The 22,327-nt window shown below is 34.2% G+C and overlaps 2 protein-coding genes across 7 annotated transcripts in view; one reads left to right on the top strand and one right to left on the bottom strand.

Moving 5' to 3' along the window:
• Window positions 1–22,327, bottom strand: part of LOC108741450 (gamma-aminobutyric acid receptor alpha-like) — an 87,428-nt gene that overhangs the window by 22,789 nt on the left and 42,312 nt on the right. The window lies entirely within an intron of this gene.
• The window catches only part of LOC108741457 (putative RNA exonuclease pqe-1), a 29,427-nt gene continuing 9,000 nt past the window's right edge, over window positions 1,901–22,327 (top strand). Inside the window, exons 1-5 of one of the 6 annotated variants that reach the window (XM_018476277.2) lie at window positions 1,901–2,041; window positions 3,656–3,984; window positions 13,791–14,121; window positions 17,234–17,397; window positions 17,549–17,684. In XM_018476277.2, coding sequence (XP_018331779.1) covers window positions 3,702–3,984; window positions 13,791–14,121; window positions 17,234–17,397; window positions 17,549–17,586 — 816 coding nt within the window. In that variant the 5' untranslated portion in view covers window positions 1,901–2,041; window positions 3,656–3,701 and the 3' untranslated portion in view covers window positions 17,587–17,684. Of the gene's footprint in view, window positions 2,042–3,655; window positions 3,985–6,343; window positions 6,669–13,790; window positions 14,122–17,233; window positions 17,398–17,548; window positions 17,685–22,327 lie in introns of those variants that run through there. The other 5 variants (XR_001938504.1, XM_018476276.1, XM_018476278.2 and 2 more) reach the window with 5 other exon arrangements.

Here is a 22,327-nt window from a genome sequence, read left to right as displayed (position 1 = left end):
AGGGATTAGAAAGAAAAGGTGAACAAAGGACTCAATGGAAGTTAATAAGAAACTGACGAGATAGGTTGGTAAGACACCTTCTCAGATATGAAGGACTGGTGACAATTGAATAAATATGTAAACTTATGTACAAAAACTATAGCATTCTTTACGCTTTGGTTTCGTTAATTTTATTATTATTCTGAACAGCAAAACTGACCTGTTTAATATTATAGAATTTAAAAAGCTTCGTGCTAATTTGTAAAGGAAAATCACGTACTTTTTGACAGCCCCGCTGTAAATCACGCGAAGCATTTTTAGTTTCAATTAGTGAAAGTTATTTGCAAAAGAAAAGAAGAATTGAATACGAAAAAAGAGATGAAAGAATAAAAATTATTCTAGAATAAAAAGTTAATAAAGACTTGGGAAAATGCTTACGAGCATTGGCATACACCCAGAAGTTAGAATAGTGTAACATTATATATTACAATGGGTTGACTTAAATGCAACTTCCGCATTTTTTTTAATTGGATTTCTTAATACATTACACATTATGACGAAGGTTTCTAATTTTTATACTTTTAAATACGCTCGTTTTACTTGCAGAAAAGTGCTAGTCCTAAGCCTGAGTAAAGTGTGAAGGAAAGTTGAAATTTAAGTTGAAATTATTATTCAATTGAATTACATAAACCAAATAAACAATATTACACAAATCCATTGTACGCAGACTTACATATTTATTAAATTGTCGCGGCACTACGGGCGCGCAAAATGGTCGGGGCACTACGAGGACAGCGCTACGGGCCCTCACTCGAAGGACTATACAGAGACATAGAGGCAGAAACAGGAGTTAAACGGAATAGAGGTAGATAAGATTACTGTTTGCAAATAGTTAAGGATGTGGGACGTTCTAGTTTCAGGGAAATGCAATGATTAGCTCAGGATAGGAAAGAGTGGCGATGCGTGTTCAACCAGTCTTAGGACTGACGACCTCATAATAATGATGACGGGCTTCATTATCAGATAGTTCTTGTAATTTGCAAATTAACTTTACTGTTTAATGTTTTGTATTTTACATCCTTCCTGGCGATGTAGGGATAAATCAAACTTTTAAAGCTTACACGTTTTAAAGAGTAATTAAAAAGCCAGTTCAGTTTTTTTGTCTCTATTGATAAGGTTAAATAAAATTATGACATTTGAATGGTATGAAAATGGTCGCAAAAGTTAGTGACCGAAACGCCTCAACATTGAATATATTCATTGAATGGACAATCGCTTTATTCTTACGTATACGTAATAAAATAAAAAAAAAATTAAACGATAGGGTAGAGTAGAGAAGAGGATACAAAATTAATACCTATGATCAATTAGATGCGATTACTTAATTCTGTGAGAAAACTAGAACTATATAACTATAATTATTACTGATGATGTGGTTCTTAACTGTTACAAATGGTTTAAATGAATTGCTTCTTTAATTGCCAGTTTTTGAAGAAAACTATTAAACTTAAGTAATCGACTGTAGTTATTCATAAAAACAATATTTATTCATAAAAATTATGGTATAATGTGTTCCCATTAGTTTAGATACAGAATATAGAAAAAAATTATTATTGTACTAGCTTTTACCCACGGCTTTGCTCGCGCCGATGTCTTAAATACGTGTCAAAAGTCATCGACAACACAAAACTAATTTTGTTATCCCTCGGATGCACTATTCTTTTTCTAGATAAAAGGTACCCTATGTTCTTTTCGGTTATTTTCATGATAATTGGTTGAGTAATTGAAGCATGAAATCGTAATAAACACACGAACAAACTCACATTCGCATTTATAATATTTGTTAAGTCATGAAACATAAAGTATCTTCAAAAATATAACGAATAATCCTGTTATCCTTGCATAGTAAGAAACGTTGCTTGGCAACTCGCATGTTGTTTAATTCCTTCAAAATTTACAGATTTCTTGGTAAGGCAGTGGCAGTTTATACCACGATTGATTACAAGATGTATCTTTTACAGCTAATTTAAAAAGAAGCTGGGTTTATATACCTAATAAAGAGGTACGTTCATAAACGTAGATCTATATTATGATAATTAAGAGTTTTCCAATTCTAACAATACTTTTTAATGACATTGACGTAGAAATTTATGGCATTTTTATTATAGTCTACGCTTTATTTATTAACAGACAAGTAGGTACCTAGTAAATGATCTTCTGATCTACTCTAAGTTACTTACCCTCGTCCTAGTTTTAATTTAGGAAATGTACATTTTGTTTTTTGCTATAATAAAAAATGGTGAAAGTTCATAATAATAAAATGAAAGCTATACTACGTATATGGCAGTTCCAAAACAAACTAATTTTGAACATAATCGGTCATCCTGAAGTCCTGAAGTGTTATGCATTTGATATTTTGCCCCCATAATTTACTAGGCTATATGTTCTACCATTCTGATAAAAAAAAAGGAATAATAAAAGAGACTGTGGCAAATAAATAACTAAAAATACTTACCTAATTTAATTGTGACAGTATCAATGCAAGAATGATGCTGTCCCCAATTAATGAGGGTGGAATATATTTCTGTTACACCAAAACGTTTGTTATGGTAATTAATATGGGTGAGTTTCTTTTATATATAAATCGGAGTAATTTCTGGACTTCCGGACCATCGGTAAAGATAGACACGGAATTGGATTATTTTTGTATGTAGGGTAGTAATGAGGATTCAGGCAGGCTGATGAAAAATGTCATATATAATTTTATATCATAGAACGAGTTAAAATTTATAAAAAAGGTTTTTGCGAATATTGCGCTTTCTATGGCCCAGAGGTCAGTTGAGGTCATTATAAAATGAAAGATAATGGAATTCCCAGTAGTTGATATCTCCAATTTTTTCGTACACGAATAGTTTAGCGAAAAATTTGCTGTAAAGTTTCCGACAAGGGGTATACCTACTCCTCTTTGTCTAGACTTTTAGTCAAGTTCAGTAACTGAACGAATAAGTTAATTTATAAAATTAATTCAGTAGTGCATTAAGTAAAAGCTACACCCTTTGGAGCAAATTTTTGCCTAAACTATTCGTTGTAGGATAAAAATAATTTTTTTTGGGGAATAAAAAAGAATTACTTCTATGTACTCGAATGATTAACTTAGAAATTCGAAAAAGAAGGTGTACGTTTGGAGCGCGGCGCTGAATGGGTGCGTAACATAGACGGTTGGCGCCGTGGAAAAGAAATGTGGTGTTATAGACAAATGATGAGGATAACGTGGGTAGAAAAGGTTAGAAATGATGAGGTATCTATTAGAAAAAATAAGAGAACAGAGGATTCTATTGAAGTCAATAAAAAATAGGCGAGATAGGTTGGTAGGACACCTCAGGCATAAAGGTCTAGTCAGAGACGTATTAGAAGCAGAAACGGGAGTTAAGAGGAGTAGAAGTAGATAGATTGGATTACTATTCGCAAATAGTTAAGGATGTGGGATGTTCTAGTTTTAGGGAAATGCAAAGATTAACTGAGGATAGAAAGGAGTGGAGCTGCGTTTCCAACCAGTCGTAGGACTGACGACTTTATGATGATGATGTAGCGAGGTTACTCCTAATATTTTAAAATAAATTATATTGACACCGCCTGCGTGAATATTAATGTTATCAAAAATTTTTTGTGTACGTAGGTTTTTATACAAAGTGGTTGAAACAAAACGAAGCAAGAACGTAACGATGAGCAACAAAAGGGACAAGAGCCATCCGCGCCTCCTGCCTCAGGTGTTGAGAGCAGTCGCGGAACTGAAAGATATAAACGGATCTACGGCGAAAAAGATCGTATCTCGCGTTAACGAATTGATAAAACGTTGCAGAACGTCGGGTCCTAAGCCTAGAAACGTGACCATGCAAGTTCGCAAAGCTCTGCACCACGGAATAGAAAATGGGCTTCTAAAGTATAGAGGAGGTCGGTACAAGCTCGTATTTGGAGGAAAATCAAGGAATACAAGAACGATGGCTAGTAGGTACCAAATAGTTATATTAATTGATTTCAATTTCTTTTTATTTGTACTCTTACGCCGAAGCCGGTCTTTAATTAAAATTTATACTCATAATAGTTTGTTGCCGTTATTGCTGATACTGTTATTGTCAAGGGTGTTATCAGAAAGGGGGAAGAACAAGATGATGGATTAAGAATATAAACTGTAGGTAAACTAAATAGAATTTGTAAAGCTTTAATCGTTTATACTACGAGGAAAATACCTAAATTAAAACATAAACTGCTTAGGTTTTTAGGGAATTTTTTCCGATGGAGCACATGCAGCGGTCGCTCTAAATGAGCAGGAGCGAATTTTTTTTCCATTAACTTTTCTCTCACGTTTGTAAAATAATTAAATTACAACTTATGATTTGCGGCTGTGCACTTAAAACTTATAATAAGAATTATCGTAGATAAAAGGTTGTGGAATCGTCAATATGAACATGCTAATAATAAAAGTGCGGTTTGCAATGCATTGAATTAAAGAAAACGGTTTCTTAGCCGTGCAGCGGCCACATTGGATAACGATATTTTGTGCGGTTTTTGTCGATTTTCGGCGTCGATGATGTTCGGTCAATGATTGGTTTCGGGGGAGCGAAGTGATATTCACTGAAAGTTTGATACTTTGTGTTGATGAAAACAAGCAATTGTGTCTATTATATGACGAAAAGAAGTTCATAAGTAAGTCAAATGTACGTGCTCCCTAAATTTATCTTCATCAACGTATAATCTATAGACTGGACTAGAAACTTGAACGTGCCTTCTTTTCTTAAATTTAAAAAAAGTATCGTTTCTTGTGTTTTTTGTTTATATTAAAATAGATGCACACAACTACCTTTATACACTGTCCATAGTTAAATATCGCTTCCAACGGTTTAATAATTACGTAGTATCCAGAGATATTTTAAGAAAACAACCTTCGCTATTGAATAGATCGGACTGGATTTTCCCTCCGCTTTCGGTTCCATTCTGCTTTGCCGACCTTTCTAGGAAACCGTACTTTTAGAAAGTTTTAGTTTGTAGGGAAGCATGTTAAAAATAGGGTCACATAGCGGGAAATATAATCTTCTTATCGACTTACATTAAGTTGTTATATAAATAGTAACTGGATACATATTTATACAACTACTAAATATGAACATGACAATAATGAAACCACTGTAAATTTACTAATTTGTAAGTTTTGTTAGGAAATATTAGAAACAGTAATTGTACGTTGTAACTAGTTTACTTCCTGATGAGTTTCCAGACATCCGAACGAAATATTGCAGAACTACAAACATATTTCTAACAATATTAGATACGCCTTTTTGTGATTCTCATTACTACATTACGTATAAAAATTTCGTCAGAACAACTACCTATTCTATCGAATATTCTTAATACTGTAGCAAGGTTTTTAATCAAATACAATCAAAGACGCGATCAACATCATTAAAGACAGTACAATTGTAGGGATAGATGTAGAGGGGAAAAAGATTAATACGCTTAAATTTACGAATGATATAGCAGTATTAGCATCTTGCAAGGAGAAGTTAGAGATAACTTTAAATAAAATGACAAAACAGTATTATATGAAAATAAATAAAAGTAAAAAAAACTACTGGTTTGCAAGAGAGGGAAAAGTAGGGAAAGAGCAAATATAAAGTTAGGAGACGAAAAATTAGAAAAAGTGATTTTAGGTATCTAGGAGGTCAGATAATAAATGGAAGGAGTAGCAGGAATATAAAATAGATAATAGCGCAGGGTCGAATCGCCTCCAATAAGAAGAAGTTACTTCTATGCACTCGAATGATTAACTTAGAAATTCGAAAAAGGTCTACGTTTGGAGCGCGGCACTGAATGGGTGCGAAACATAGACGGTAGGCGCCGTGGAAAATAAAAGGTTAGAAACGTTCGAAATGTGGTGTTACCGGCGGATGATGAGGATACCGTAGATAGAGAAGAAGGTTAGAAATGAAGAGGTATTAGAAGGAATAGGAGAATAGGCGACTCTACGGAAGTAAATAAAAAATATTGAGACAGGTTGGTAGGACACCTCAGGCATGAAGGTCTAGTCAGAGACATATTAGAAACAGAAACGGAAGTTAAGAGGAGTAGAAGTAGATAAATTGGATTACTATTCGCAAATAGTTAAGGATGTGGGATGTTCTAGTTTTAGGGAAATGTAAAGATTAACTTAGGATAGAAAGGAGTGGAGCTGCGTTTCCAACCAGTCTTAGGACTGACGACTTTATGATGATGATGTAGCGAGGTTACTCCTGATATTTTAAAATAAATTATATTGACACCGCCTGCGTGAATATTAATGTTATCAAAATTTTTTTGTGTACGTAGGTTTTTATACAAAGTGGTTGAAACAAAACGAAGCAAGAACGTAACGATGAGCAACAAAAGGGACAAGAGCCATCCGCGCCTCCTGCCTCAGGTGTTGAGAGCAGTCGCGGAACTGAAAGATATAAACGGATCTACGGCGAAAAAGATCGTATCTCGCGTTAACGAATTGATAAAACGTTGCAGAACGTCGGGTCCTAAGCCTAGAAACGTGACCATGCAAGTTCGCAAAGCTCTGCACCACGGAATAGAAAATGGGCTTCTAAAGTATAGAGGAGGTCGGTACAAGCTCGTATTTGGAGGAAAATCAAGGAATACAAGAACGATGGCTAGTAGGTACCAAATAGTTATATTAATTGATTTCAATTTCTTTTTATTTGTACTCTTACGCCGAAGCCGGTCTTTAATTAAAATTTATACTCATAATAGTTTGTAAATTTTGCCGTTATTGCTGATACTGTTATTGTCAAGGGTGTTATCAGAAAGGGGGAAGAACAAGATGATGGATTAAGAATATAAACTGTAGGTAAACTAAATAGAATTTGTAAAGCTTTAATCGTTTATACTACGAGGAAAATACCTAAATTAAAACATAAACTGCTTAGGTTTTTACGGAATTTTTTCCGATGGAGCACATGCAGCGGTCGCTCTAAATGAGCAGGAGCGAATTTTTTTTCCATTAACTTTTCTCTCACGTTTGTAAAATAATTAAATTACAACTTATGATTTGCGGCTGTGCACTTAAAACTTATAATAAGAATTATCGTAAATAAAAGGTTGTGGAATCGTCAATATGAACATGCTAATAATAAAAGTGCGGTTTGCAATGCATTGAATTAAAGAAAACGGTTTCTTAGCCGTGCAGCGGCCACATTGGATAACGATATTTTGTGCGGTTTTTGTCGATTTTCGGCGTCGATGATGTTCGGTCAATGATTGGTTTCGGGGGAGCGAAGTGATATTCACTGAAAGTTTGATACTTTGTGTTGATGAAAACAAGCAATTGTGTCTATTATATGACGAAAAGAAGTTCATAAGTAAGTCAAATGTACGTGCTCCCTAAATTTATCTTCATCAACGTATAATCTATAGACTGGACTAGAAACTTGAACGTGCCTTCTTTTCTTAGATTTAAAAAAAGTATCGTTTCTTGTGTTTTTTGTTTATATTAAAAAAGGAAAGATGCATACAACTACCTTTATACACTGTCCACAGTCAAATATCGCTTCTAACGGTTTAATAATTACGTAGTATCCAGAGATATTTTAAGAAAACAACCTTCGCTATTGAATAGATCGGACTGGATTTTCCCTCCGCTTTCGGTTCCATTCTGCTTTGCCGACCTTTCTAGGAAACCGTACTTTTAGAAAGTTTTAGTTTGTAGGGAAACATGTTAAAAATAGGGTTACATAGCGGGAAATATAATCTTCTTATCGACTTACATTAAGTTGTTATATAAATAGTAACTGGATACATATTTATACAACTACTAAATATGAACATGACAATAATGAAACCACTGTAAATTTACTAATTTGTAAGTTTTGTTAGGAAATATTAGAAACAGTAATTGTACGTTGTAACTCAGATCGCAATGTTGAGTTTTAACTTTTCTTTTATTTTTCAGGTATAAATGTTTTTATCTGAAATTTTAGGTTATGCTGTAATAATGAAGTAAATTTTTATATATTTATATTGAGGTAGAACTGCTCCACCATATTATACAGTAACAAATNAAATTTTATATTATATTTATTTACCACCATAATTATTGCCACAAAGAATTTTCATGTTTAGCAATAGGATAAATTCAATATAATATTGAAACTGAATTATACAATTTAGAATGACTAGTCAATAATTTAACTATAGTTAATTAATAATTTTACAACAAAATACTAATGTTAGCCTACGTAAGGATGAACGATCACAGGGTGAGTGAAGACAACAAGCTGTCTTGCCACCCTGCATCTTTGTGATCTCGAATTCGAATCGCGACTCTCGACTTCTTGACTTAACTCATTATAATTATTGATATTTTGCTATTTAAACGGTTGTTAATTTACCAACTAACACCGTAGGTAAATAGGTGTTAGCTTGCAATTTTAAGTAAATAATTTAGACGTACAAACTTTGTACCAGTGATCTAGATATGAATTTATGGATACTATGTAACAGGTGTTTTATTTAGTTCAGTTTTCACAAAACTTTGATTTTCTGTACACTCTGTGTTAAAATACCCCCGGTATATAATTTAGAGTAATTTAATTTTATCTAATGTTTTTTTGGCTTTGTTCTTATTAACGTTTAATACAAACATTTATTATATTTCTTAGAATTCCCTCACTTGTATAAAAATTCTCTTACAATCTTTGTTACATAATTACTATTTTAGGGGAGTGGGATGTCATCGACATTTGCACTAATTAGATTTTACAACAAATACTATAAAACCTAAACACTTATAATAATTCACCCCCTGATTATAATCTCATCTCGCAATTACACTGGCACATCATGACAATGAAATATTTTAACTCCTAAATCCATATGTTGCTGTAGTTTGGCTAATTTCTGTTTAACGTTATAACGCCTTGAAATTTCAATATTAGCTATACCTATAGCAATAATGGGGCCAAAGTACTTTATTAAATTACCTATATCAAATTCGGAATCAGCGTCGCAAACTACTTCGGAATTGATATCTCTGGTCTTATCGTTAGTTCCTGGTCCAAGTTGAACTCTATTGTTTACTATTTCAAATGATTGACTTTTTCTATAAGGGTTTCTTTAGAAATCACATTATATTTGTAGTTTGCTTTGTTATGAAGGTTTCTTATGTGTATACTTATCATTAATCAAGAATTGTTGTCATAAAAAACGCAAAACAATGACTTTTTTATCGCTTGTATGCAAACTACGTGCGTGTATATGTGAGAATCAACAAGTACGTATATGCTTAAAGGTAAAACAGGTACGTAATTTACACAGAATTATTGATATCTATCATTCTAGGATTTTTTTTAATTTACATATATTTATACTTGACTTTACTCGCGCCTTTGCTTGGGTTTACGTCATAAATACGTGTCAAAGATTATCCACAACCACATAAAACTAATTTTTCTATCCCTCCGGAACAATACTTTTTTTGGATAAAAGGTATCCTTCTGTACTCCTGACAATGTGTCTACAAAATTTCATGTTGATTGATTGAGTAGTTAAGGCGTAAAATCGACCACACTGAACTAATTTTTCTATCCCTCGGGAATAGTTGTTTTTTTTCCTAGATAAAGGGTGCCCAGTATTGCATGAAAATAAATAACAGTAAAACAAAGGTGTTGGTATACAAGGTAATAAAAATTAAGGAAAGAGTGAATAGAAAGATAGGAGACGAAAGATTACCTATAAGAAGTGGCTGATTTTAGGTGTCTAAGAAGTCAGATAAGTCAGGACGGAAGGAATAGTAGGGATATAAAGCACAGGATAGCGCAGGGTCGAGTCGCCTTCAATAAAAAATTCGGAAAAGACTGTTAAGGTGTATCTTTTGAGAGTGCGAAACGCGCGAAGCGTTCGAAATGTGGCGTTACAGGTGAAGGATGAGGATACCGTGAATAGAGAAGGTTAGAAATAAAGAGGTATTAGAAAGAATAGGCGAACGGAGGACTATATAGAAGTCAGCAAAAAATAGGCGAGTTCATGGAACACCTTCTTAGGCATGAAGGTCTAGTCAGAGACATATTAGAGACAGATACAGGAGTTAAGAGGAGTAGAGGTAGACCTAGATTAGATTACTGTACGCAAATAGTTAAGGATGTGGGATGTTCTACTTTTAGGGAAATGCGATGATTAGCTCAGGATAGGAAGGATTGGAGGCGCGTGTCCAACCAGTCGTACGACTAACGACATTATGATGACAATGAAAAGGTACCCTATGTCCTTTTCTGTACCATTGTTAATGTGTCAATAAAATTTCATGGTGATCGATTGAGTAGTTAAGGCGTGAAATCAGCTAAATAAAACTAATTTTTCCAACCTCCGGGAACAGTATTTGTTCTGGATTTCTTCTTTACCTCTGACAATGAGTCTACAAAATTTTATTGTAATCGATTGGGTAGTTAAAACGTACAATCGACCACATTGAACTAATTTTTCAATCCTTCAGGAATAGTTATATTTTTCTGGATAAAAAATACCCTATGTCCTTTTCCGTACACCGGACAATGTGTCTTCAAATTTTCATGATTTAGTTGAGTAGTTAAGGCGTGAAAAACCGGCAAAGAAACTCACATACGCATTTATAATATTAGTTAGGATAATCGTACATTTTTGGATATTGATTTAAATGTGTTTGTATTATATATTTATTCTCCCATTTCATTAATAGATAGTCGCTTCTCATACTATGCTACAAATTACATGCCTTAAATATAATAAACTTAATTGAAATACACTCTCCAAATACTTTTTAACTGTGTTGGAATAACGCTAAAATTGTTAATTAAATATGTAATATTAACCTGTTAATTACTGAATTAATTATATAAGAGTCCCTCATGATTATCTTACGTCTCTTTTAAGTCATGGTGGATTTTTTCGAATTTTTAACCAATTTTTTTAAACCGTTAATTTATTTTTGTTCGTAAAGTAATGAAATGAATTAATTAGTTGCGGTTACGGCTGCATTAATTAAAGACCACGATAAGTTTCTTAATGATTATGGTGACTTTCAAGAGTATAAAGTATTTGAAACTGAATATTTTACATTTATACGTTCATAGGTGCATTTTTTCAAAAAGTAGGATAACCGTCCTGGTTTGGTTTTATTCTTTTTCATTCGTTCTGAATAAGTAGGGTAAAATGTTGAAAAATGACATAAGTTTATATTCAAGCATATTAATCAAAGGAAATCAAAATAATTTGATTGATGATATTATATGAAGCTAATCGTTGCTATCTTTCCGTTCCATTTGTTCCAGTTTGATTCAAAAATTTTCCAACATCATAGAGAACTTTAATCTTTTTAGCGTTCCATACCTTATAATGAAACGAAGGAACCCTTCATCCGTCCACGAAGGTTATTTTCTTAGGAATGACTGGGGATATTAAGTTGAAATTAGCATCAAATAATTCATAAGTTATTTTGTAGACATTCATTCCCCGGTTTCCCATCATGGTCATGGTCTAAGTCGATTTCTTTCAAACGTTTCACTAGATACTATTATCGGCATCTCTAATAATCCGTTGCTGTGACCTGAAAATCGGTTATTCACACCGAAGATGCCAACAACGTTTGAAAGAAGTCATCTCTAACCACACAGAACGAAAAACTAAGAAAATTAATTTATAATTAATAAACAGTAAAGTGCTTGAAATACAATGTCCTTACAGCCCAAGAGCTGAGCACGTGATAAAAATATATACCTTCTCTTCACTCCTCTCCGACCCCCTGTTGTTCCAAATTAGGTGTCCTCTTTTCAGTAGCTCAATTATGTAAGTGTATCAAAGTCATCATTTCTATAAATTTTTTTACAAAAAAATCGATTGCCTTCATTCTGTGCATTTATCCCTTGTGCTTAGTAAGCTGTTCTACATCTTAGAAACGTAACGCCCTCTATTATTCGAACGTATTACCGCAAAGGTGATCTATATATTCCGGATGCCATTGAAATCTTGTGTTCAGCTCTCAGATTAATACAATTTTCCCGGTAATCAAAATCTATAGAACTATGGAACGTATGAACGTACAACACAAATAAAGGGTAAATTAGCCTGCTATTTTTGGTTTATTTTTAACGTTTTAACAAATAAATCTTTCTGCATTGTGTTAAAATATAAGTGGTAGTTCAAACAGTAAGGGAAAAGAGTATCATTTATAAACGAATTTCAACAAACAAAAATTCCACGGTTCAGAAGACATAGATAATTGACTTGTTAGTAAAGTAAAAATGATAGCACTCCTAGTTTTCTATACACGATATAAAAATAGCAGTTTTCATTAAAAACCTATTTCAGAATGCAGGTTATGTCCAGTAAAAAAGAAAGTCGTATTTTAACAATACTAATAAATCTAAAAAAAATTTTCTTTCTTAAACTATGGGTTAGAACTATTAAATTTGTATGTACCTTGTACCTACTAATATAATTCATTTTAGAATTCATATGATAATTACAATTAGCTTGGTAATTAGGTACAATAGTAATGAGAATATTGTTTCTAAAAATGACTGTGTGCCGAGTATATAAATTAAGAAAGAATAATAACACACAATTAAAAACCGTACCGACTAAGTACGTATTTCCCGAACAAGTTTTCCTTCATGAAGCAGTAAAAGGTTTTTAGAATGACCATTGAGAAAGTTTCATAATTTAAAATGAAATTGACTGGAGCTTTATTTAAAGTAGGTAGGCGAATACGTGTTTAAAGTCGGAAAAGAATATTTAGGTTTCGTACTTACTGCAAATTACTTTCATTAGAGAATCAAATCGGCGGTACAATTAAGCACGTTAAAAACGAAGGCAGCGTTGGAATCAAAGCCTCTGAAATCAGTTCAAACATCAGATTACAACACTTAAAAATTTTTGTTACAATTATTACACTTTAATCATGACATAAAAAATAAAAAGGGTCGATAATCGTTGCTACAGATCGGAGTGTTATGTCAGCCTGAATGACCTTCTCTAAATACTTTCAAATCAATAACAACGACAATGATAGAATAGTCAATAAGGAAATCGACGACGCAAAACATCCGACTACGACTATAGATTACATATTTTGTATTGTTATATTCAGTTATTGAAATCTGAAAGCTGTAGATTATGCTCCATGAAGTGGCAATCTCACCCTTTGAAGGTCATAGATCGGCTAAAATGAAATATTAGTACGATAGAAAGCCCGATTCCTTTACTTGCTCTCCTGATCATCAAGTTAATATTACATTTTCATTTAATATGCCTGCTATACTACTGGACGCCAAGTAATTTCTACAATAGCAAAATTTCGTTCGACAAATTTTGAGATTTCGGTAGCTGACTCTAATGATCAAAATATTTTTTTCTTGCAAATTGCAAAAACCCAATGCGGATTTAAATTTAGATGGGAAAGAAAAACCGATTTCCATAAGTTCAAAATCGCGATCCGGATGTGGTTGCTTCTAATCACTAACTAAAAGGGACTACTACCACAACAACTTTTTTGGGTATTATCAACCCGAAAACTGAAATATTTCAAACTTATTGTTGTTGAATAAACTTCAATCGTCAAATAAATCTACTAATATAACTGGAAATCAAACAAAACAAAGACTTATTGAAATGAATTAGAATGTAAAAAGTGCCTGTATTATTAAAACATTTAGAAAATATTACAAAACCTCTATTATCACTCCACTATAAAAGTAATAGATATTAAATAAATGTCAGTTGATTTGAAAGCGGAATAAATTTTGTAGCAAGACGAACTGCTGCTGCTCCTGCTCCTCGTCGACGTCAGGCAAATGCTTCGAAAGGTAGAACTCGGAAGAGAACTACCCGACCCAAAGCGGTCCAGAGGAAAAAGCGGAAACGCAGTAGCTCAAGTTCGAAAAGTTCAAGCAGTGAAGATAATACAACTAGCGGAGACGGTAACGAAACCACCGATTCTGCTAGCAGCATGACCGTCAGTGGATCGTCTGCATCTTCGAGTATGAACACCAGTGACGCTAGAGATTCGACTTCACAATCAGTCGAAAGCTTTACGGTAGAATCAAAGAAAGATGATAAAAACAATAAGTCATCCGGTAGGTATGTAATTTTACGAAGCTTCATCGTTCAAGCAGAGGCGTGGGAAAAGGGGAAGAACTCAGGCGCTTTTATAAAAAATAATAACCATTTCGTAGTCTGTGGTAGATTAAAGTATTGTCCTATAATTTATAACACCTCAGACTATGATAATTTAAACTGGAACTAACCTATGCCTATGCGAATCTTTACACGAATAACGGTGGATTAAGCACTGGCTGACTTTAGATACCTAGGAAGTCAGATAAGTGAGGATGGAAGGAGTAGTAGGGATATAAAGCAGAGGATAGCGCAGGGTCGTGTCGCCTTTAATAAAAAAAAATCTCTTCTATGCTCGCGAACGGTTAATTTAGAAATTCGAAAAAGGTTGTTAAAGGTGTATGTTTGGAGCACGGCGTTGTACGGGTGTGAAACATGGACAGTGGGAGCGGCGGAAAAGAAAAGGTTAGAAGCGTTCGAAATGTGGTATTATAGGCGGATGATGAGGATATCGTGGGTAGAAAAGGTTAGAAATGAAGAGTTATTGGAAAGAATAGGAGAACAGAGGACTCTATGGAAGTCAATAAAAAATAGGCGAGATAGGTTGGTAGGACACCTTCTCAGGCATGAAAGTCTAGTCAGAGACATATTAGAGGCAGAAACAGGAGTTAGGAGGGGTAGAGGTAGGCCTAGATTAGATTACTCTTCGCAAATAGTTAAGGATGTAGGCTGTTCTAGTTTTGGGGAAATGCGAAGTTTAGCTCAGGATAGGAAAGAGTGGAGGTACGTGTCCAACCAGTCGAAAGACTGATGACCTTATGATGATGATGATGAAGCACTGGTTAATGTAAATGTTCGAGCGAATGCGTTCGGCAAGGGCGAAATAAGTTTATCTATCCCAGATGTTTAGGTAATGAAGGCTTTTCTTTAGACTCTGATCTATTGAAGCAACCAAGTAACTATAAGGTAGGATACAACCTACCTAGGTCATCCTTATAAGAAGAGTCAGGGCCGTCTTAACAACTAGGGGGATTGGGCGATTGCTCGGGAGGGGCGGCCAAACTGGGTAGGGATTTAAGATTCTGTATTTACTGAAAATTTGTTATGCGCTTCAGGATTGTCGCAGCTGGCTCAACTGAACAACATCTTGCTCCTTCACCTCCTAGCTCTTTGTCAAATGTAAATCGTTTTGGGACGAGTAATAAAAATAGGCCTGAAAGCGAAATTTTAGGTAACGTTATGCAAAATTTTACCGTTATGAATAGGGGTGCCAGGGTCGACGTTTATATATGGTTAGCTGACCATTTCCGTCTGTTATTAGTTTATTTTGTGTAAGTTTATATGCAAAAGTATTCTAAACCATCGCTCTTTACTTCGCCATATCCTCGACATTTTTTTATGAAACAACCTTCACCGTCTGATTACCTGGTTTATTTATTATTTTCGTATTTTTCAATATGCCGTTCACCGACCAGGAAACCTAGATACTATAGTAATTCTAAGGAAAAATTTCCCCTTTGAAAAACAAATCCTGAAAAGTCATTTTAAATGAGACCTAATGATTTCTAGTCCAAAGATTAACCCCTACAGTAAAGTCCCTCAATTTTTTTTTAGTACTCTAATTTCTTTAAGGATATTATGAACCCTACCAGTTTCTGTAGCTTCCGGAGAAAGAAGCTTCTCCAAATTTTCAATAGAAAATGAGGCGGCAACTATGTTAAATTATAACGATTTAATTTCTACTTTTGCAGAAATTGAAGTTAGAAAATTTATTTGGTTTTTTCATTCATATCCATATTGTTTATTGTGAATTGTCCGACGCATGTATTGTTTGTTAATATTAGTATATTTGCATAAATAAAAATTTTGTAGGGATGCTCTTTTTTAACAGTTTGCCCAGGGCGGCCTTAACTGTAGAGGGGGTCCTGATAAGAATGAAAGTAAAACTTGAGAATTAGAGATCCTTCACATAGACCATGACTGGCCTATTCTGAGAACCATCTCATTCATTGTACTAGATTGACACGTACTTTTTGGAATAGAACTAGATATTTGGTGATAATGGAGACACTTTTTAAGATATATGTATTTATTAAGCGTAGGGACTGGAACTGAAAGCTGAAAGCGTGATAATTGGTAATTGTGCATATCAGATGAACCTAGTTAGAGTGAAGAGAGAGTGTTGAGTGGCGGTATTAGGGAGAATCATCCAGAACACTAAAAAATGCTTTCCCAACTAAAAGCAGAAGGATGGAATCGCAGGAGGTGGAGATGAAAAATCTCATGAAATTAAATAAACATGGGATTGTTTGTAGGGGTTTCTCCCTTTTTCAGCATAATCTAAACTTTTATTTTTTTTTGTAAATGTGAAGATGTAGAATTTAAGTTAGGAAACATTTTCCGCCCATAGCTTAACTTTCACTTCTTAGTGCATGAAGTCGGTTATAGTGGATAAAAATTCTTTATTCCTTCACAAAAAAAAGAAAGGGTTGTGTTATGGTGGGCAAAAGTTCCCAATCCCCCAAAACTTTACTATAATGTTTATCTACTGTTATTCATCTCCATTCCCTGTACCTTTACCTTTCGCACCTACCTAAAAAGACATTGTTACTGTTATACAAAGTCTTCACCCCCGATCCATAAATACTGTTTATCACTCAGATACAAAAAACGTATATAGGTAGGGTTTAATACATGCAACTGTCATTGGCTCGACATTTGTTTAAATAGTACATTTTAGTCGCATGATAGGTCACCACTACTTCAATTTTAATTTTGTATAAAATTAGTATCCGTTATTCCCATATTACAATACTATATATATGACTGGCTTATAACAGTTTTAGTCATTTACTTAACAATAATCAGTTTATTTTAAGTTATACCTAACCAAAATTAAAAACACTTTCATACTCAGGTTAGGTTAGATTAGGTTAACAACAGTCAGTTTTGAATTTTAGACCAAAGTTTAGTCGAAGTTTATATACTTTTACAAATACCGATGCTTTTTTTGATACTTTTTGGCGTTAATATCGTCCAGTTGATGTTCTAAGTATTCTTTTTCTCCATTCCTCACGGCCCTGTTTAGTAGACACCCAGAATATTCCGGCATGTGTAGGTATGCATGTCGTTTTAGGTGCAAAACTAAGAAAAACACGGTGGGAATGCCAACTTCACTTTGGTGTCTAATAAAGGAAAGATGCGGACTGTCTACTCAACGTGGTGTGCGAACAAAAGAAACCACCACCAACAAAAAAACAGCCAAAAAACCTCTTCGTCGTAATAAACATAAGAAACATAGTAAGTCATTCCTCAACCCCCTTCCCAACATTTTTAAGAATACTTTAATGTAGGCCCCGGAATACGAGTGGTGATTATTTTTTTCGCGATAGCAACACCTATTCCCACTCCCCTGAATTTTAATTATCCTTTTTTTTCTGCTACTATCTAGTTTTAAGGCTATGTAGGTTTATTATTATACGGCGCTAGAAATGAGTTTACCGTCAAACCAGTTACGTAGTTAAATGTGAGTTTTCTTATTACAATGTGCAAACAAAACATTTCCAGGACCGTTAAAGAATAGGAAGGTATGTTGATTTCCTCCTTATTGCTTATACAGTTGTTGCTTCAAAAGCTTTCTTAATTACTTGCAGCTGGCATGGCTGGAGACAATTCATTTAACAGAGTAGTTAGAGGAGCATGTTGGACATTTACAAAATAAAAGAATAGAATAGATCAACAGTATCTGCTTTTGTAATTTATGTAATCAAATAAAGAGGTTAGTAAACAGTGTTGTTGATTTTTATCAATATCGGTAAGGTCATAGGAAAATTTGTTTGCTTACGATAACATGGCATAAGAATAAGCACAAGCGCGGTACTTTAAGATATTAAGCTTTATGCAGGGTGTCCCATTTATAATATTTAAAAAAACAACAATGGCTTCCTGACATAAAATACACCCAAAAAGTGTTATACAATTTTTCAATCCAGTGACAATTGAGCTCGCAAATTATCTTTGTAAATTTGAACGTACAATTTGTTTCATTACGGGCCTGGATCTAGGCGACTAACGTCGCTCAGCTGATCTAGTGTGAATGTAACAAGTACCTATCGGGAAGAAGCCGAATGCACTTCCACCTTGTAAAAAAAAGGTAAAAGTGAAAAAGAAAAGCGTACCTTTTATAAAAAATGTTTAAATTGTCCGTCATTCGCTTCAATGCAAGACTGAGAGCGGAGTAACCCAGCTGCTGCGAATTTCGGCCAAGATACCGGGAATATTTCCAATTATACGCTAGGCATTGGTAATGTAACTCACCACCAACTGACGGTTGAATAAGAACTGTGTTGGCATGCACTATCACACTACTAATTGTCCTTATTGTAATAGTCTTTTATGAAATGACCACTGAATAAGTAAATAAACTAACACTAACAAACAAGTAAATTCCACAACAATCCAAAGCAAAGTGAACAACCTGTTAAAAACTACGACATTATGTGTATTTATTCCAGTCAATTCCAGCAGTGTAATTATACGAGGTTATATCAATATTTAGCTTTTTACATTTAATGAAAACAAAATAACCAAAATTAGTCCTTCTAGACACACCCTTGTATTACTCCACGTGGGGTTAATGAGCTCTGCCAGGCAAAACTAACGTTTAACACAGGTGAATGGTCAAAGTAGGTCTGCATCTTGTCTCAACTTTTACAACCATAACACATACATTTGTTTTCGTTCACTAGTACGTTATGTTACAAACTTTTACCAAACGCTGTGTGGTGAGGGTGGTTTGTGCACCGCTTCTAACTATTCCGTAGTCGTTATAATTTCTTTTCTATTTAAAACAACATAATACTCGACGTTATGGGCTACATTAGGTTTACTTCAGTTTACGATCATGGGATTTTCGATTGTGATATTCAGTCATCTAATGGATCCTAACGCGAGTGCATTTTGTTCGGCTAATCCGTAACTTAATACCAAACATAAACAATAACATTATCCCAAAAAGTAGCTGATTCCGACCTACTGAAGGTGAATTTTTCTACGATCAGCCGACAATCGTAATTAATTTGCGATTGTGCAGGGCCGGCATGAAAACTGTTATAATTTTTTATTTTGTTTCAAAAGTGTTATAACATTTTATGTTCCAAATGTCCGTAGGAATCTATGGTATAAATATTACAGATTATAACTGGGACACCCTATATATTTTGAAACAGGCAAATGAGAAGAAATGCGATTAAGATACATTTACGTGTAGGTAACTCATATTTGAGGATTTTAAGATTTTTTTTAACTTTAAATATCATCAAAATATAAAAAACAATTAAGATAACACTTCACATGTGAAATAATTTGACGCGCCCGTCACTTTGCAGTCCCGGACCTAAATTTTCTGTCGACGCCCCTAAATGTAATGGGTTCGATTCCCGGCGAAGGAGTGAGAACAGCAACAAATTTTCCCTCACTAACCTGAGGCAGTTTATAATGGATAAAAAATTTAAAATTAATTTTCACATTAATATTTGATATTAACCAATATTAAATGTCAAAGCGGTTCATATATACATTGTATTTTAATTTGGAGATTGATTATATAAATTATTAGAATATCTTGGGAAAAATCAGGTAATAGCTTTGAAAGGAAAGCCTACAAAAATTTTAATTTTATTTAAGAATTTAGGCTGTTGTAACAACCAATCTAATTCCATAGTAAAGAAGAAGAGCGTATCTTAGGTTAGTTAGACAAGTTGTAACAACGAATACTTCTATTCACTTATTCTTTGGTAACGAATTTTTTATAACTATTTGTTTAATTAAACAGATCTTGTACAATATTAATTTTATCTACACAATAACACCAAATACCATAATATGCATATGTTAATACAGACAAATTACTTGTTTATCTTATACTAAATTTATATCAACCAGTATGTATTACTTTGTATTCATTTATGTGACTTGTCCTTATGCCTACTGATACCAACTATCTACTAGTCACCTATCTATATAATATGTATATTTATACGGGGTGATGATTTAAAAGAAGCACCTAAATATAGTAACTCTACGGAAAGAATTACTGCTAACGTCAAAAAGGGGTATAACTTTTACAGAGAACATCGACTGATGACCTGGAATTTGGCCTTGAGGATTCAATAATTCAATAATTTGAAGGTTATTCCAATGTTATGTCGGTTCATCATCATCATCATAATAAGATCGTCAGTTCAAATACTAGTTGGACACGCACCTACATTCTTTCCTATCCTGAGCTAATCTTCGCATTTCCCTAAAATTCGAGCATCCCACATCTTTTACTGTTTGTGAACAGTAATCTAATCTAGGTCTACCTAATATGTCTAATATGCCTCTGACCAGACATTCATGCCTGAGAAAGTGTCCTACCAACCTATCTCGTCTTCGATTTCGATGTATAAATTAAAAAGTAGCGATAACAGTGTGCATCCTTATCTGGCTTTCTTCCTAATATTTACTTCTCTACGTTGCAGCCCCGTCTCTATAACTGCCTGTTGCTCTTTATACAAACTAAGTATCACTCTTCTATCCCTGTAACTCACCCCTACATGTTTAAGTGTATTTAACATCTAGTCCCATTCTAATATATCTCCTAACTGATGGCCTGGGTATAGGTTCTCTAAGTATTCTTTCCACCTGTCTGCTTTTTCCTCATTTTCTATCAAAATGACCCCTACCTCGTTTCTTATATTATTACTACTGTACCCTACTTTTATTTTAATTATATTATACGCCTCATCCGTTTTATCTACTTTAAACTTTTCTTCTAGTTGTTTGCACCTCATATCAATCCACTGTTCCTTAGCTGCCCTACACTTCCTAATTACTTCCCACTTTATCGCCTTATATCTTTTTTGGCCTTCTTCGTCTGTCCTGTTCTTGTATTTCTGCCTTTCTTATATTATTCGTACAATCTTGGTAATTATCCAGAATTTCCTACTTTCGTTTCGTATAAAATCTAATAAATATCTATCAGCGGAATCTAAGTACGTTTTAATACTGTTCCATTCTGTCTCTACGTCGCTGTCATTCATTTCTTCCGCCTGCTCTAGTATTTCGTCTGTCCATGTACCTATCCTATCACGCGTTTTATTACATTTCAATTTTTCTAAATAAAGACGTTTGCTACCCTCCCACTTGTTCATGATTTTGAATTTAAGATTGGTCTTTATTACTACTAGATTATGATTGCTATCTATATCTGACTATCTCCTCTATCATTTCTATTGCCTACTCCAAAAAGAACCTGTTATCACATCTTCATTACCGTCAGTTATTATTGCGTTGAAGTCTCCTAGGTTTTCAATAGGTTTTCCTATCCTTTCACTAAACTTAACACGTCTTCTACATCTGCATATACAGCTTCTACGTCTTCATCATTGTAAGATAACGTAAACGTATAGGTGCAGATGTTTTTACCGGTTTCGAGTTTAATTTAATCATAACAACCCTATTGCTTTTCTGCAAATAGCTTTCTACACTGTACTGCTTTCTTACGAACTACAATTCCTAACCCGAATTACCTTCCACTGATCCTGTATGAATTATTCTAAACTCTCCAGCATCTGGCCAACGGCCTACTGTATCTAATGCTACCCTAATATCCATCTCAGCTATCTAATTTTCTAACTTCTAAGTTCTACGCTCCGACTCGTGAAATATTGCAATTTTACTTATTGCATCTTTTGATGGTATCTCCCAAGGTAGTCCCCGCCCGAACATCCGAAAGGGAGACTATGTTACGGGTAAATATGATTTCTTACCTGGAAGGGGGGGGGGATATGTTTACGCCTACGTCTCTAAAATCATGTAAAAATATCTTTCGGTAGACGGTAGGAGTGGCAATTCACATCTCTACGATATGTGATATATCATTAGAATCAGACGAAATTATGTTTTCTTTTTCTTTATGGTAACGTTCTAGAACAGTTTTGAAAGCTTTTTGAAGTGAACTTCTTTACGGACGGTAGGGTAAGTTTTTCTACTCGGCCATGTAGTCGAGTTCATAGTGGGGATCGCTTGAGCCGTGAGCGCGCTTCAATGCAACGTTCGTTACAGGCAACTCCGGCATGTATAGTGTAAAATTTAAATTCATAGTGTACAAATAATACCATTAAACCAATTCCTTAACCCCTATCCCGGTATGTTTGTGTGTTTGAAGAAGTTTCACTTCAGTAGC

The sequence above is a fragment of the Agrilus planipennis genome, unplaced genomic scaffold, assembly GCF_000699045.2.
Source record: "Agrilus planipennis isolate EAB-ADULT unplaced genomic scaffold, Apla_2.0 scaffold278, whole genome shotgun sequence".
Classification (NCBI taxonomy): Eukaryota; Metazoa; Arthropoda; class Insecta; order Coleoptera; family Buprestidae; genus Agrilus; species Agrilus planipennis.
This window is presented reverse-complemented; position numbering and strand designations above follow the sequence as displayed.